General features: G+C 34.0%; 3 protein-coding genes and 2 non-coding genes across 5 annotated transcripts; 4 read left to right on the forward strand and 1 right to left on the reverse strand.

Annotated features, from left to right (window-relative positions):
* Positions 1-2508: 2508 nt before the first annotated feature.
* On the forward strand, positions 2509-4107 carry LOC101260387 (molybdate transporter 1). Its single transcript, XM_004249481.4, has one exon. It carries the CDS (start codon positions 2616-2618, stop codon positions 4011-4013), a length of 1398 nt encoding a protein of 465 aa, XP_004249529.2. The 5' UTR covers positions 2509-2615; the 3' UTR covers positions 4014-4107.
* A 1038-nt stretch (positions 4108-5145) lies between these two features.
* LOC101260680 (probable ADP-ribosylation factor GTPase-activating protein AGD6) lies at positions 5146-9001 on the forward strand. The gene is made up of 3 exons (XM_004249482.4): positions 5146-6151; positions 6448-6537; positions 8044-9001. Exons 1-3 carry the CDS (start codon positions 5354-5356, stop codon positions 8533-8535), a joined length of 1380 nt encoding a protein of 459 aa, XP_004249530.1. The 5' UTR covers positions 5146-5353; the 3' UTR covers positions 8536-9001.
* A 780-nt stretch (positions 9002-9781) lies between these two features.
* On the reverse strand, positions 9782-9855 carry TRNAV-AAC (transfer RNA valine (anticodon AAC)). Its single transcript has one exon. It is a non-coding gene; the product is annotated as a tRNA-Val (tRNA).
* Positions 9856-10300: 445 nt separating this feature from the next.
* TRNAH-GUG (transfer RNA histidin (anticodon GUG)) lies at positions 10301-10372 on the forward strand. Its single transcript has one exon. It is a non-coding gene; the product is annotated as a tRNA-His (tRNA).
* Positions 10373-11760: 1388 nt separating this feature from the next.
* LOC101260982 (uncharacterized) lies at positions 11761-14794 on the forward strand. The gene is made up of 5 exons (XM_004249483.5): positions 11761-12051; positions 12808-13160; positions 13493-13588; positions 13884-13943; positions 14022-14794. The coding sequence occupies exons 1-5, from the start codon at positions 11958-11960 to the stop codon at positions 14220-14222; spliced, it is 804 nt and encodes a 267-aa protein (XP_004249531.1). The 5' UTR covers positions 11761-11957; the 3' UTR covers positions 14223-14794.
* Positions 14795-15619: the final 825 nt, after the last annotated feature.

The following is a 15619-nucleotide window of genomic DNA, read 5'->3' on the forward strand; positions in this document are numbered from 1 at the left end:
TAATAGTAAAACCTAACCTTGAGGGGTAGCTCGGCTGGTAAAGGCCTGAGGACAAAGTCTTTTAGGTCGCCAGTTCGAGCCCCCAGCAGGGCCACTAGACGCATTACAAATCGGACGCGTCTCCAGAGCCCCGTGGAACTAATCGTGGTGCACCCGCCTTGAAACAGCGAGACCAGGTGAGTACAACTAGTCGGATTCGCAAAGCGATACCCGAAAACCACAATAAAAAAAAACTAATAGTAAAACCTATTTTTTCAACAAAAAAATATAATAATTAATTTTCGATTGCAACTTAATTTTCTAATAAATAACTTGCAATATCAATATTAAAAGCACCCAATCTTATTACGAAAAATCATGAAAATTACTTCTCAATTCACATCTCCTACTTATAATGCATCATTGTACATTTTATACATTTACATATAGCATAAAAATAAAACATACGGTGTCTTTAAACTCCTACTTAATCGATATCATTTTTGTTTTTTGTAAAACAATGAAGAAAAAAACACTAAATCAGAATTTAATGTTAAAAAGTTTTTGTGACGATTTTTTGGGCTTTTGTGGCGACTATTATCGCTGCTAAAGGTCTAGTTCTTGTAGTGAATCCTAGTTGACAATGCTTAGGTGGAAGAATTAGTCCCACGTGGCTTACCAAAGTCAATAAAAATATGAATATTTACTCTTGAGGGCATATGTGATCTCTTAAGGATAACAACAAACACATTTTTGATTCCAAAATATAAGGAAGGGTATAAGTGATCTATTTCACATAGTTTAAGGGCAATTTTGACCCTTTTCGTTTCTTATTTTATCTTGTCAATGTTTTTTTTTTTAAAAACTTCATGGTAACCTGCTATTGCTATAAATCACATTATACAAATCATATACGGCATATTCGATTGAAAAGATATGATACCTATGTTTTTATAATTAGACTTATTTAATATTATTTTATAAAATAATCTATTTATGTCAATAATTCGTTGAATAAAACTTTTAACTCATAAATCTATACCATATCATTCTTCTGCCACGTTTACAATTTTAACCAAAAAAATAGTTGTTATTTATTGTTGCATTGAACTTTGCTATCAAACAAAATTCCTTATAATTAGCTTTGATACTTACAAGCAAGAATAATGCCTTCTCCACATTTAGAGGCAAATATCTCTCATTGTATAACAACCTCTCATCAGTTCTTCTAATTCTTTTGGGATCTTATGATGGCCCTTCATCACTTTGATGGGACATTTGATGCTTTAAGTTGACATTAATTAGCTTGCTTCCCTTGTAATATCTTATTTAAAATGATTAGTAGCAATTTTACTCCCTCAGTTATTACTAAATTTTAATTTTTATATTTGTGAAATTTAATATGATATTTTTTTAATTTATCAAGGATATGATCTTAAATAAGAGGGCACAAAAGGGTGAGCATTACGAATACAAGGTTAATCTGTGTTTGAGTATTATCTAGTTTTTCCTATTATTATTTTTTTCAATTTTATTATACTTGTTCTTTTTTGTTTCTCTCCTTTTATCTTTTGTTTTCAACTTTCTATACTTACGACGTTTGATATGTTTTACTTGAACGAATATTTCTCTACCTTTATAAGATGTAGAAGTAATACTATACACGCCATCTTCTACCGACCCTATGTGAAATTAAAATTTATTATCATTATCGTAAACTCAACCTTTAATTAGTTGAAATATGCACTATTAATCCCTTTAATTGTGCAAATTAACAAATTATTAATCGTTCCGTCATTTATTTATCAATTTATTACTTTAAGCTTGTATAGTTGATGATTCTAAAAATAGTTTAAACATAATAAATTTCTAACCTAAAGTGATAAAACACAGATTTTAATTAGTTGAAATTTAAACATGATGCTCTTTATTTCAAAATAAATGAGTTTTTGAAATGTAACACACTCTTTAAGAAAGTTAGTTAGCAATATTAATTAATCCAAATTCAAATTTATCTTCTCTTCTCCCACCTCGCCCTATCAAGAATGTCAATCATGTTTCCACTTATCTCTCAAACCCTCAACCTACGAGGTGATGGTGGAGGTGTTCGACCTCTTGATTCGAGCTTACATGTCAAATTTAAATTTATCTTCTTTCTCTACCCAACATTATCAGAAATATAAATAATATTCTTATGAAAAAATATACAACTATCCCCTCAACCTATCGTCGAAATCCCAGAGACACACTTATAGTTCCTATTATCTCCTGATCAGGGTTAATAGGAACTTAATATATTATAAGTGTGTCTCTGGAATTTCGACGATAGGTTGAGGGGAACTTATAATATATTAAGTTCCTATTAACCCTCATCAGGAGTAATAGGATCTTAATATAGTATAAGTGTGTCTCTAAAATTTAGGACATAAATTGAAATGGTACTTGTGCATTATCTCTATTTTTATTTATCTTTTTACGCAAATCTATAACAATGGTAGAGCTATTTAACCACTTGATGGAGGCTAGTCAAAATCCAAATTTATTCAAATGGAAAGTGTCAAAAATACTATTATCCCTATTTGATTCTTTATTGCAAGTCAACTGCTACCTCTCCATTTAATTATATATATACATTCATGTACATGTTTTTGCATATGAACAAATTCATCACTATGGAGTCCTCCACACTAGAAGAAAACAATCCTCAATCTCAAGCACCTAAGCTAAATTTCATTTTGAAATTGAAGGAAAATTTGGTATTCAAATCAAAATGGGCTGAATTGAATGGTGCAATGGGTGATTTAGGCACATACATACCAATTGTCTTAGCTTTAACCCTAGCCAGTCACTTAAATCTAGGGACAACACTAATTTTCACTGGTGTATACAATTTTGTAACTGGTGCTATCTATGGTGTACCAATGCCTGTTCAGCCAATGAAATCAATTGCAGCTGTAGCTATCAGTAACCCGGATTTCGGCATACCTGAAGTTATGGCTGCCGGAATTTGCACCGCCGGGATCTTGTTCGTATTAGGCGTAACCGGATTGATGCAGATCGTGTATAGATTGATTCCAATTTCAGTTGTTAGAGGAATTCAACTTGCACAAGGTTTGTCGTTCGCAATGACAGCAGTTAAGTATATTAAAAATGTACAGGATTTCGCAAAATCAAAATCTGGAGGGCAGAGGGATTGGGTAGGGTTAGATGGATTGTTGTTAGCTTTAATTTGTGCTGTTTTTATTGTGATTGTTAATGGTGCTGGTGATGATGATGATGATGATCGCGTCGATAATCCTGAATCAGGATGCAGGGAAAAAGTTCATAAAATCATATTTTCACTTCCATCAGCTTTTCTTATATTTTTGTTAGGGGTTGTTTTGGCTATTATAAGAGGGCCTAATGCAATAAAAGGGTTTAAATTTGGTCCATCGAGAATTGATGTAATGAGTATATCAAAACATGCTTGGAAGCAAGGGTTTATTAAAGGGACTATACCTCAACTACCTTTATCTGTACTTAACTCTGTGATTGCAGTGTGTAAACTGTCAACAGATTTGTTTCCAGAGAGGGAAGTCACAGCTACCTCGGTGTCGATGACGGTGGGGTTGATGAATCTAATAGGTTGTTGGTTTGGTGCAATGCCATGTTGTCATGGTGCAGGTGGGTTAGCAGGGCAATACAAGTTTGGTGGTAGGAGTGGTGGGTGTGTGGCACTTCTTGGTGTGGCTAAGTTGGTTTTGGGGTTGGTTTTAGGGAGTTCAATGGTGAAAGTTTTGACACAATTTCCTGTTGGGGTTTTAGGGGTTCTGTTGTTGTTTGCTGGGATTGAATTGGCCATGTGTGCAAGAGATATGAACACTAAAGAAGAGGCATTTGTGGTGCTTGTTTGCACATCAGTTTCATTAGTTGGGTCAAGTGCTGCATTGGGTTTTTTGTGTGGTATTGTGGTTCATTTGCTACTTAAGATGAGGAATATGGGTAGTAATGGTCAATCTTGTTCTAATGTAATTTGGTTTCATAGAAACCCATAAGCAAAACTTGCATGTTTAGTGTGTTGGTGATCTTCTTCTTGTATTGTTGTTGTTTGTTTGGATAACAATGGTATTCCGATCATTTTCACTTTAACTTCCAACTTTCATAATGCACAAACAAGCACTTTAACTATCCAATTTTTAAATAAATAAACACATGAGTCCTACATGGTACAATACACGTAGGACACCATGTAGGACAAAAGGTGACATGTAGGACATGTGTGTTTATTTGATCGACTTTATACAAGTTTAAGTGTCTATTTGTGCACTTCCAAAGTTGAAGGGCACAAATATAATTTGAAACCAAATTAAAGGGCACATTTATGTATTATGCCTAATTTCTATGAAGTGTTTATAACATATAAATTTACAATAATTTGTTAGAAATGCTAACATCTTAAAATTTACTAATTTAAAACCACTAACTATATTTTAACTTTCAAATAATTAAAGAAGCTACATATTTAACCTTTTCGTGAAAAGAATTAATCAATAATCTTTATTAGAAAAATGTTCAAATGATCTTCATTCAAACTTATATAAATTCTATTAGTTCAAGAGTTAATTATTTACGAATAATTTTATTAGTTTAAGAGTTGATTGTTTACAAATACTTTAATTTGTAATATTAGGCATTTTATCAAATTTTGGTTTATCCAAATACATTCAAATACGTTTAGATACATATGATCAAAAGTAGGTGTAATTTATTCAAGATACACATTATCTAAGTGAATCTACATGTAACTGAAACACGTAATAAATCTCACTTGTCTGTCTCTCATTTCGTTCACCAATCTTCTATGTATATGACATCTCATATATATATGAGTCACACTAAATACATATGAATACATGTTCATAACGTATATCTAGTGTAATTAGCATATATCTAATATATATGTATAATAAATAAATCTCTCTAGTATTTCGCTCCATCCCCCTCGCCTCTCTCCCTATTTTAATATATCTAATAATAAAATATTTTATATATATATAATAGGAAAGTCTTAATTAATAATAAAATCCGTAATATTTTTAAAAATAGTTTGTAAATTTATGACTGATTATTTGAATTGCTATTCAGAAAATTTGACATATGTCCTCTCGCAAAACTAAGCCGCACACATGAAGATATAAATTTATTTTTGTTTTATTTTTACTATTATAGCCTTATTTGTAAACCAGCCGTTATCCTCCTCGCCATTTTCTGTTTTAACAGCTTCTCCTCCCCTGTTCTGATCACTCCATTTTTCTCTTTCTCTCAATTTTTGCATTTTTCGATCTCTCTACAGATCCGACGTACGTATTGGATCCGGGCCGTCCGAACCGATAGAATGGCGGCATCACGTCGTCTCCGGGATCTCCAAGCACAAACCGGTAACAAGGTCTGTGTCGATTGTTCTCAGAAGAATCCACAATGGGCCTCTGTTTCCTATGGAGTTTTCATGTGTTTGGAATGCTCCGGAAAACACCGTGGGCTAGGTGTTCACATTTCATTCGTCCGATCCGTTACCATGGACTCATGGTCCGAGATCCAGCTCCGGAAAATGGAGTTAGGAGGTAATGAGAAGTTGAACAAATTCATGAGTCAATATGGAATCCCTAAAGAAACTGATATTGTGACCAAATACAATACGAAATCTGCTTCTGTTTACCGTGATAGGATTCAAAATCTGGCTGAGGGAAAACCTTGGCAGGATCCACCTGTTGTGAAGGAATCTGTAAAAGGTCCTAATAGCAGCAGTAGCAGACCTCCGTTGAGTGGAAGTAGAATTGGAAATTCAGGTGGAAATTCTGGTTGGGATAATTGGGATAGTTTTGATGAAGGTGGCGATAGTAACAGTAGCATGAGGAGAAATCAGACGGTGGGTGATTTTAGGAGTGGTGGAGGTAGTGATGGTGGGCCTGCTAGGTCGAGGTCTACAGATGATGTTACAATGGCGCAGTATGAGGCGTCCGCTGCGAATAAAGATAATTTTTTTGCTAGGAAAATGGCTGAGAATGACTCCCGGCCGGAGGGCCTTCCGCCCTCTCAGGGAGGGAAGTATGTTGGATTTGGATCAAGTTCTGGCTCAATGCCTAGGAATAATAATAACAATTCGCAAGGCGATGTCTTTTCTGCTGTTACTCAGGTATAAAGGTTGAGCTAATCATGTCTCTATGGGGCTTATGGTGTTTTATGTTTATCTATGTGGATTTAACTCACATCAAAAGTAATTTGTGTTTGCAGTATCAGTATAGTTTCAGTGTTTCACCTGTTTAGCCTGTTACTTATCTTATGTTCTCGGTCATGCAGTTGTGCTTAATGTAGGGAATTATCCATCATTGGTTTATAACTGACTGATACTGTAGAAAATGAACCTTTCAGTATATAAGAGTCAAAAATCATTTACGTATAGCTGATGAGGTTGCTTCTTTATGTGTGCAGGGATTTGGTAGATTATCTATGATGGCAGCCTCAGCGGCACAGTCTGCTGCAACTGTTGTTCAAGCAGGGACAAAAGAGATTGGCTCTAAGGTACTTTGAATTGATTGTTATACCTAATTGAAGGTCTAAGTGATCCTATGATTTTTTGGAGATGCCTTCTGAGCTAATAAGTGAATCGGCAAATTGCATTACAAACTTCTCTTTGTTGTAAAATGCCAAGTCCTAAGTAATGTGCTACTGAGCATTATGTTTTGCGATAATGGATGGCCATTTGAAGTTTAATCTTTGAATTATTTACTATCACATTTGCATTATCAGCAACCAATATCTTTTGCTAAGGGGTTGGAACTTCCACATGATTCACACTCACACATACACACGCACATGTAATTTTGGAATATTTTCCGGTCGACCACTATTTTGTATCTTGAACTTTTATTTAATAATTTGTTTATTTTGTGAGTGTACCAACCTAATTCTTGTGATGTATCTAACTTATATGCTTGACATGCATCTAGCATGAATGCGGGATGCTTCATGAATCAGTCTGCGCCCCATTTCTTTTAATATCAGAGAATTGAAAAGTGACATTAGATCTTTTTCTTTTTGGACCAAATGTTGAGATTGGATTATCAGTGTAACTCTTGAATGATGTTGCATGCAAAATCCCCTTCAACTAAATATTAAGACATGTTTCACTAAGACTGACGTCCTAAGTTTGAATATGGTATAAGATTGCAATAGGTATTTCGTTTTTGTATATAGATAGCCTTATATATCTATTTTCTGTGGGATCTTATAAATTCGAATCCTGATATATTAGTAACCTTTCATATGGACATGCACAGGGTCGGACCACATAATGCTCCGGTTCAATTCAAATTTTGGTTTAGTAAATGGGAGAAATGGTTGATGCTCTTCCTAAAACTTATAGCCTATGAGTCTAGTTTTCATGAGATCAGACAGAATTTGAATAATTATTAGAAAGAGATAGGATAGATTGAGTGAAACATGCTCATGCTGTGTTTTACATTGATTTTGTGAGCTTTACTGACTTTAAAGCTTCATAGAACACTTCAAAATGTGTTAAAGAGGGTAAACCCCTTACATGTACTAAGCCAGAGAAATTTTGGTTTAATAGCTATTTGATATCTTCTCAAACTTCTTTAGTCTTAACCTCTTGAGACACCCCAAGACCATACAAATTTATAAGATGTTTTGGTATCTTATACTTTATATGTTTCAATTATTTCATATTATGAGTTGGAGTTGTAAAAGAAAAAAGTTTCAGGTTAGTTTGTATTTGATCCTTCTCCAATCACTTAAAAGTTGTAGTGATTATTCAATTCTCCTAATGATGAGAATTTCTGTCAAACGTATAATATTCAATTTACTGGTCGTGTATACTTCAATCGAGTAGGAGTCTCATCCCCTCTCTTTCAAAGTACTGTTAGTTGTGTATTTTTCCGGTCTTCATTTAAGTTTTTTTTCATATAGCCTGTATTCTCAACGCTATTGTTTTCCAAGTTCTTTTGAGCAAAGAGGCTGGAATTTATGAATGTTCAGTAAGATGCTTGTGTAATCCAACTCTTACAGGTGGCAGAGGGTGGTTATGATTACAAGATGAATGAAACAGTCAATGTTGTCGCAACAAAAACAACTGAGATTGGACAGAAGGGCTGGGGTATAATGAAGGGGGTCTTAGCTTTAGCTTCACAGAAGGTTGAGGAATTTGCTGAGGGTCCAAACCCGAGGGACGATAGCTGGCAACGAAGTGAAAATGAACGAAACGGCCATTATAAGGAATCCAGTCAGGCATCTAAAGGATGGAATTCTTCTGGAGGAGCACAATCATCTGGTAGGCAGGCCAATGCGGTCAGTTCAGCGTCCTGGGATGACTGGGATAGTAAAGACAACAAGAAAGAAAATCCTACCGGAGGGGCCACATCCAGTAATGACGATGGCTGGGCTGGTTGGGATGATGGTAAAGATGATGGATTTGATAATTTCCAAAGGGCACCTAACAATAAACATGTCGCTCATGGTGGAAAATCAGAGTCCAAATGGACTGATGGAGGTTTCCTCTAAGAGTAGCAGATGCCACAACTTCTGGTAATTCTTTTCCCTTCCAAATTTGATTTCATCAAGATTTACATCTTGGAAGGATTCGTCTCTGAAACTTGTTGATGTATGTAGCATTACGAACATGATTGGTCAATTGCCTCTCAGGTAAAAGAAACAAGGAACGAAGGCAACAGAACAAACTGTTCTGATGCCCATTATTTTTCAAGGTTACAACTTTTAGGTTACATTTGGATTTGTAATGACCATAGTTGCATTTACTATTTTTCTGCATTTTGGTCGTGTATTTAGGTGACCGTCTTTAATCGTGTACCATTTATTTGTGTTATATACAGCTGCATAACATATTAATTTGCGCGTAAAGTGTTTGATCAAGTTCTGGTGTAGTTTGTTCTTTATGTTGCAATCCATCAGTAATAGCATGTATTGTAATGATATGCTATATATATGCAAATACACATCCTCTTGTTGACCTTTTCTTTTGTTCATTTTTGCCTTTAACAAGAACTGAAAGCAAGCAAATTGTTCTAGTCCTTATTTGAAACCAAGGTGGTTTATGCCTGTTCTGTCAGATTAAATTCTGAATAAAAAATTCTACATATGGGATAAACTTATCCTCGATATATTCCCACGACTTTAATATCTTATCCCCCAAACCAAACGACTGTGTTTGCATGCTCCACAATCTCATATTCAATCTTCCTCAGTTTCTGAACATCATCAGAGTAAGGGGATTAACTTCATGAATCTCCTTTGTTTGAATAATTGCACTGCACAAATACGGCAAAACCACAGGCCTTCTTTTTATAAGATAATCCCTTGCTATAGTAACAAGTATCTCAAAAAGTGCTTGAGGTGACAAGTTTCAATATTTTTTTTTTAGTCATTTCTTAGGTAGGGAATGTTTCTCCTAAGAGCTCAAATTTGAATTGATTTCGAATATCGAATATGTAATCAACAACAACAAGAATATACCCGATGAATGTCATAAGTGGGATATGGGTAGGGTAAAGTACAGAACCTTACTACTACCCATGCAAGAAAAGAACAGTAGCAACAACAAAATAATGTGATAATCGAAACACTATATATGATGATAAATAATTAATGCAAAAACTACATGAACCAAAAAAACCTAAACATTCGAACAACAAAACAGCACTCCGCTACCTTCTAGCTTGTTTAATTAATCGAATATTAATTTATTTTTTTTAAAAAAAAGAAGAATTGTCTATTTTACACAAAATAGAATTGGCGTCGCCCGGACTCAAACCGGAGACCTTCAGTGTGTTAGACTGACGTGATAACCAACTACACCACGACACCTTTTGTTCAACTGATGATTTTTAACAAAATCAATGATTTCCGATCTTAGTTTATTGTTACCCATTCTTTTACTCGTTTAGGAGCATTTTGTACCCAGGATGAATCATAAATCGGATAGGATTGTGAGCGTGGTCGAATTACATTTGCATGTTACGATAACACTTACCACTCTCGTAAAAATTTGATTAAATATCCTATTTTTTCAAAATAAACACTTTTGACTTCCCAAAAGATTGATCAAACACACTATAAGAATATTTTAAAAAGATGTAATAACGTGAAGGGTCTTATAGAAATATCAGAATTAATCAAGGAAAACAAATATTCTTTTTTCTACGAGAAATAAATTGAATGAAAATAAGAATCAAATTCAGATATATATTACTATATCAATAAAATAAAAGCTTGAAATTTCTATCAACTATTACAAATTTGAAAACATCCTGTGGCTGTAGTTTAGTGGTAAGAATTCCACGTTGTGGCCGTGGAGACCTGGGCTCGAATCCCAGCAGCCACAATTTGTATTTCTTTTTTACTCTCTAATGTGAATTCATTCTACTCATTTAATTTTATAAAAAGCATATTTTTCAAATTATTTTTGAAAGGATTATTTAACTTTTGTGTTTCTCTTCTCGGATTTAATGAAAATTTAGTGAAAAAAAATAAATTTCAATTAGTTAATATTATTTATATGAATTTTCTTCCAATTTATTATATTCTTGACCAATTCAATATTTTGATTCTAAAGTTTATTGATTGAGACATTTTCTTATTATGTGATAGGTGTATCTTATTCTATTCACCAGAATATTATATTTATTGACTAATGCATCTGCCATTTACTTTAGGGCATGAAACTTCGAAATGAATGAGTGCAACAAAATAAGGAAAGAAAGCTAGGACATGACTTGTAATTGACCTGAAGATCTATATAAAACGTATTCAAATAAATTCAAATCATAACATTCTTTAAATTTTATCCTATGTATTTCAGATGATCTTTATCTAATTTAATGATTTTGTAATTTTATCATACATATTTTTTTAGCGGTTAATATACATACGCATATATCTAAGTTTATTTGTGAAACAAATATGTAAATTTATTTTGAATATATATATATATATATATATATATATATATATATATATATATATATATATATATATATATATATATATATATATATATGGCAACTTTCACATATAGCAAACAAAAAAATCATATTTGTATAATATAGCAAACTTTGCATAATTGCGCTCCATAACAAACATAAAAACTGTATAATTCGCTATACATATAAAAGTGTATAATTCGCTGGCCTAAATTGTATAATTCGCTGGCCTATTTCGCTGCAATTGTATAATTAGCTTTGCATACAGTTGAATCGAATTAAAATGTATGTATATTGCATAATTATAAGTGTATAGCAAGAAGATATATGTTTTTCTCGCTTTATACAAAAACAGAAACACAATATATACACTTCTGTTGTATAAAGCTAGAAAAAATTGTATTTCACTGCAATTGTATAATTCACAATTGTATAATTCTTTGGCCTTTTTCTCTGCAATATTTGAAGTAAAATGTTTGTAAATTATATAATTAAGTGTATAACACGAAGATATACATTTTTATATGTGTATATACAATTTTCTCTCGCTTTATACAAAACAGAAACAGAAATTATACACTTCTGTGTATAAAGCGAGAGAGGCGAGAATGGGAGAGTGGCGAGCGAGACTTCTGGGAGAGAGACGCCTGACAAATTTTTGTCAATGTTTGCTATGGAGCACAATTAAATCAAACCCTAGCTATTCAATTTAATTTAGGTTATTAGTTTGCTATTTTATACAATTTTCCCTCATATATATATATATATATATATATCAAGATTAAGTATTGTATTGGCATGATTTTCGATAAGAAATAGAGTTTAGCCCCTCAAAATTGAGTTTATGTAGCCCAATTATTTACCCACAAACCAAAGCCCCATTTTCAAAGCCCATAAACAGCACACTACGCTTCCATCTTCCAAATAGTAACCAAATCGGCGTATCCGTTTTCCATCTCCGCCGCTGCCGTCGCCGTCGCCGCCAAGATGAAGATTGCTCAAGGTGTCTTAAGGACTGCCAATGCTTGCCTATCTCGTTATTCTTCTCATCATCGGACTTTTTCTGCGCTTCCGAATTTTGGTAGGTACTACTATTTAATCAATTCTCTATTCAATTCCTTCCTTTATCATGCTAATTTGTAGTTTTAGCAACTGAAAATCTGCAAATTTAGTTTTATTGAGCTTATTTTGAATCCTATTATCGTTGTTCAGTAATGTTCTATTGACTTAACACCTATAAATGGAGGTGGCTGACCTCAAAATATTTAGATCTGGTCGGTTATCGTTGTTCAGAAATTTCATTTTTAGTGTTCGAATTTAGTAGGACTGTGCACTCCTTAGCTCAATTTGAGCTACGAAATGCCCTCCTTGAACTCTTTTGAACTTCAGAGCTTAATTCGCGTAGTAAATGAGCCTTTGGCAGTACTTGTTGTCCCCATATATCTTCCAACATCACTCAGGAAAAAAACTGTTTTAGGAGAGAACTGTTTAGGAGTTATTTCTCAATAAAAATAATTAAGTTGTTTAGGAGTTTTTAACAGCTGAGCATGCATCCTGTGATTGAATAGTGGAAAGAATTGTAACATGGTCAAGCTTCTCTTAGATGGTATTTTACTGGCTCACTAATCCTTCTCAAATTGTGTGCCTTTCATATGGGACAATCCTAATCGACATTACTAATGTTCATCTTTAGACGCTCTAGCTTTGTCCGGTTCTTCTTTATTGTGTAGTTACATGCTTCTTCATCATTGATCATCATCACCTTTTTCATGTATATGCATTTTCTCTTTTACCTACATCTCTGGTAATGGATACAACTTTCCTCATCACTACACAGCCCCTGATGATAAGCAAAGCACCAACTCGTTTGAGTCTGCTGAGGACTTTGAAAGACGAATTTTTGGTGATAGTGCGGGTAACAGGCCAAGTCCAAACTCCTTTTTCAGAAAGCTTGATGACGCTGAAAAGTCTTATGATAGATCTGGTCTGGGCTCCACATTTAGTTCTGGAAACAGATCTAGTATCCTTGATGGTCTAGATGAGAGTTTTAATACATTATCAGATGGGATGGATGGTAAGCTGAAGGAAGCAGCCAGCTATTTTCAGGTGGATCCTGAAGAAGTAGGAAAAGAAGATTATGCTTACAGAGCAGATATGACCTTTTGGCCCGGAAACACTTATGAACTCAAGGTATGACTAATGAGCTACCATTTCTTGTATGCTTTTAGCATATTGAGTTTCAATTCCATAAGAAGATATGTCTCACTGTGGTTTTTGTATATCTTGCACCCATTGGTGTTTCAACAGCTTCCATCAAACATTCAATTGTTTGGGCCTGCTAGAATGTATACTCTTTAAGTGCTTATTTCCTAGTACACCTCGTTTTCATGTTTTGTTCTCTGTGGCAAGAGCAAAATTATGGATGACGTTAATTTGTTGCCATAGCTCAACGTGTCCTCTTGCTCTGTATTTCCTATGGTGCTGTCAGGTCCACCTCTAAGCTTTTTGTTATTAACATGCAGGATCTTGATCTTAGAAAACCAGGAGTTCGCAGGCCCCCAAAAAGGGATGAATTTGAAACTACGACAGAGGAAGTTTTGCGCAAAGCTGATTTCAGGGTTTGTATTCTTGGTTCTGCATTACTTTGACCACGCATGGCTTTAAAATGTCTCTATATATGCACCCCAGTGTCTGCACATGGAAACACCCTCGAGTACATACGTTGCTTATTTGATACTCTTAGCGTCAAGTCTCTCTGCTGTTTAGTTTATTGTTGCTGAATTTGGATGTTGCTTATAAACATAAAAGTGGTGTCTTCCTCCCAAGTATTGTCTTGTAAATTTGGCCCATTGTGAACCTTCTGACTCTTAACGAAGTTATCTGATTTATACCTTTAACTAACTTGCAATGCAGAATGTGAGATTCCTAGCTAACTTCATCACGGAGGCTGGAATTCTCCACAAGAGGAGCAAGGTTAGTAATCAAATCCATCTACTAATTTTGACGATTAAATATGTCAATTTCTTATTTTTTCTTTTTGGTCATGTATAGACTGGAATTAGTGCCAAGGCCCAAAGAAAGATCGCCAGGGAGATAAAAACTGCCAGAGCTTTTGGTCTGATGCCTTTTACAACAATGGGAACAAAACACTTTGTATTTGGCAGAACCATGGAGGACCTTGATGCAGATTATGAATATGAGATGTATGACCCAAATTTTGTCGATTCAGAAGCTGGCCGGGAACCTTTTTAATCATAAAAAGGATACTACTAGTTACTATTTGTTTTTCTTATCCTCTGTTTGTCCTTGAGAACATGTATTCCAGTTATTGCTAAGGGCTGATTTTGCAGATGAGGGATTAGCATACTAACTCGTTTTCATCCAATGAAAAGATGTTCTCGGCGTTTTGTTTCAAATTATACACTGCTTCAAAGGAATGCCCTACATAATACATGCTGGTATCATTGTACATCATTGATTTAGCTGTTGGAACTCTCTTCCTCTGGATGTTGTGATTTGGTTCATTTTGAGGATGTCCAAAATCAACTGTTGGCTCCACTCCAACATTTTTCTTTTTTCTATCTGCTTGTGATTTGGTTGAGTAGATTAATGTTACTAGATTGGCGAACTCATTATCCATCGAGTTTTGAGTCCTCATTAGCCTCGAGGATTTCTTGGTTATCAAAATAAACGAGCAATGTAGAAACTCTATTGCAAAGTTTTTTGAGGAACTTTTGTTACATTAGCCATAGATATGAATTATGTTATGTATGAAATCTGTTTGCTTTGGTTCATTTAGTTTAATGGAACGTCAATTTTATTAATTACATGTGCAATTGTTTGTACCTCAGTGAAATTAATTACTACAGTGATGAGATAGAATGGTATTGGTACCATAAATATTAAGCCAAATCTCGATAATGTTCATTTAATATAAATAGATTATAGATGTTCAAACATAAAATATAAATGAAATCACATAGAAGATCTTTTTTTGGGTTATTTAATTTTTTTTCTAGATCCGAAATAAAGCCAAAAAACTAAACAAATAATTTTTTAAATCCAAAATCAAACTAAAAATCTAATTCAAAGTAGAACACCCCTAAATTCACTAAAATCAAAACAAAATAATCACCACATTGGGTAAATGTGCCTCTTCAAAACTGAAGCTCTGCATATCGGACAATCTTTCTTCTTGATCAGCCATTTTTTGACGCAATTTGTATGAAACTCGTGTCCACATTGCAACGCTCCTATACTCTCTTCGTTTTCATATTCAGATTGGCAAATAACACAGGTAACTGATTCTACATCAGGATCTACAACTTGGGGAGCATGATGAGTTCTTATTTTCAAGTACTTCAGTACATGAACATAATCATCCTCTTGCTCCTCATGATTAATTTGAGGAAGAGAGCGAAATCTTAAATTCCTCTCTCGAAAATTCAGTATTCTATTCCTTAAATTTACACGTTGAAACCTATAGGCATTTACAAACGATGTACCATATAAGTATGTATTAATATGATCTTCTAGATTATATTGTCTAGAAGGCTGATAATTAGGACGTCTACGCATATTATAGCCTTGTTGTTGATGATAATTGGGACGTCTACGCATATTATGGCCTCGTTGTTGATGATAATTGG

The sequence above is a fragment of the Solanum lycopersicum genome, chromosome 10 (assembly GCF_036512215.1).
Source record: "Solanum lycopersicum chromosome 10, SLM_r2.1".
NCBI classification, from domain to species: Eukaryota; Viridiplantae; Streptophyta; class Magnoliopsida; order Solanales; family Solanaceae; genus Solanum; species Solanum lycopersicum.

Coding starts and splice junctions, on each gene's coding strand:
- LOC101260680 (XM_004249482.4), top strand. CDS start 5,354: ATGGCGGCATCACGTCGTCTCCGGGATCTCCAAGCACAAACCGGTAAC. Junction 6,152..6,447: donor TCTTTTCTGCTGTTACTCAG/GTATAAAGGTTG, acceptor TTATGTGTGCAG/GGATTTGGTAGATTATCTAT. Junction 6,538..8,043: donor CAAAAGAGATTGGCTCTAAG/GTACTTTGAATT, acceptor CAACTCTTACAG/GTGGCAGAGGGTGGTTATGA.
- LOC101260387 (XM_004249481.4), top strand. CDS start 2,616: ATGTACATGTTTTTGCATATGAACAAATTCATCACTATGGAGTCCTCC.
- LOC101260982 (XM_004249483.5), top strand. CDS start 11,958: ATGAAGATTGCTCAAGGTGTCTTAAGGACTGCCAATGCTTGCCTATCT. Junction 13,161..13,492: donor GAAACACTTATGAACTCAAG/GTATGACTAATG, acceptor ATTAACATGCAG/GATCTTGATCTTAGAAAACC. Junction 13,944..14,021: donor TTCTCCACAAGAGGAGCAAG/GTTAGTAATCAA, acceptor GGTCATGTATAG/ACTGGAATTAGTGCCAAGGC.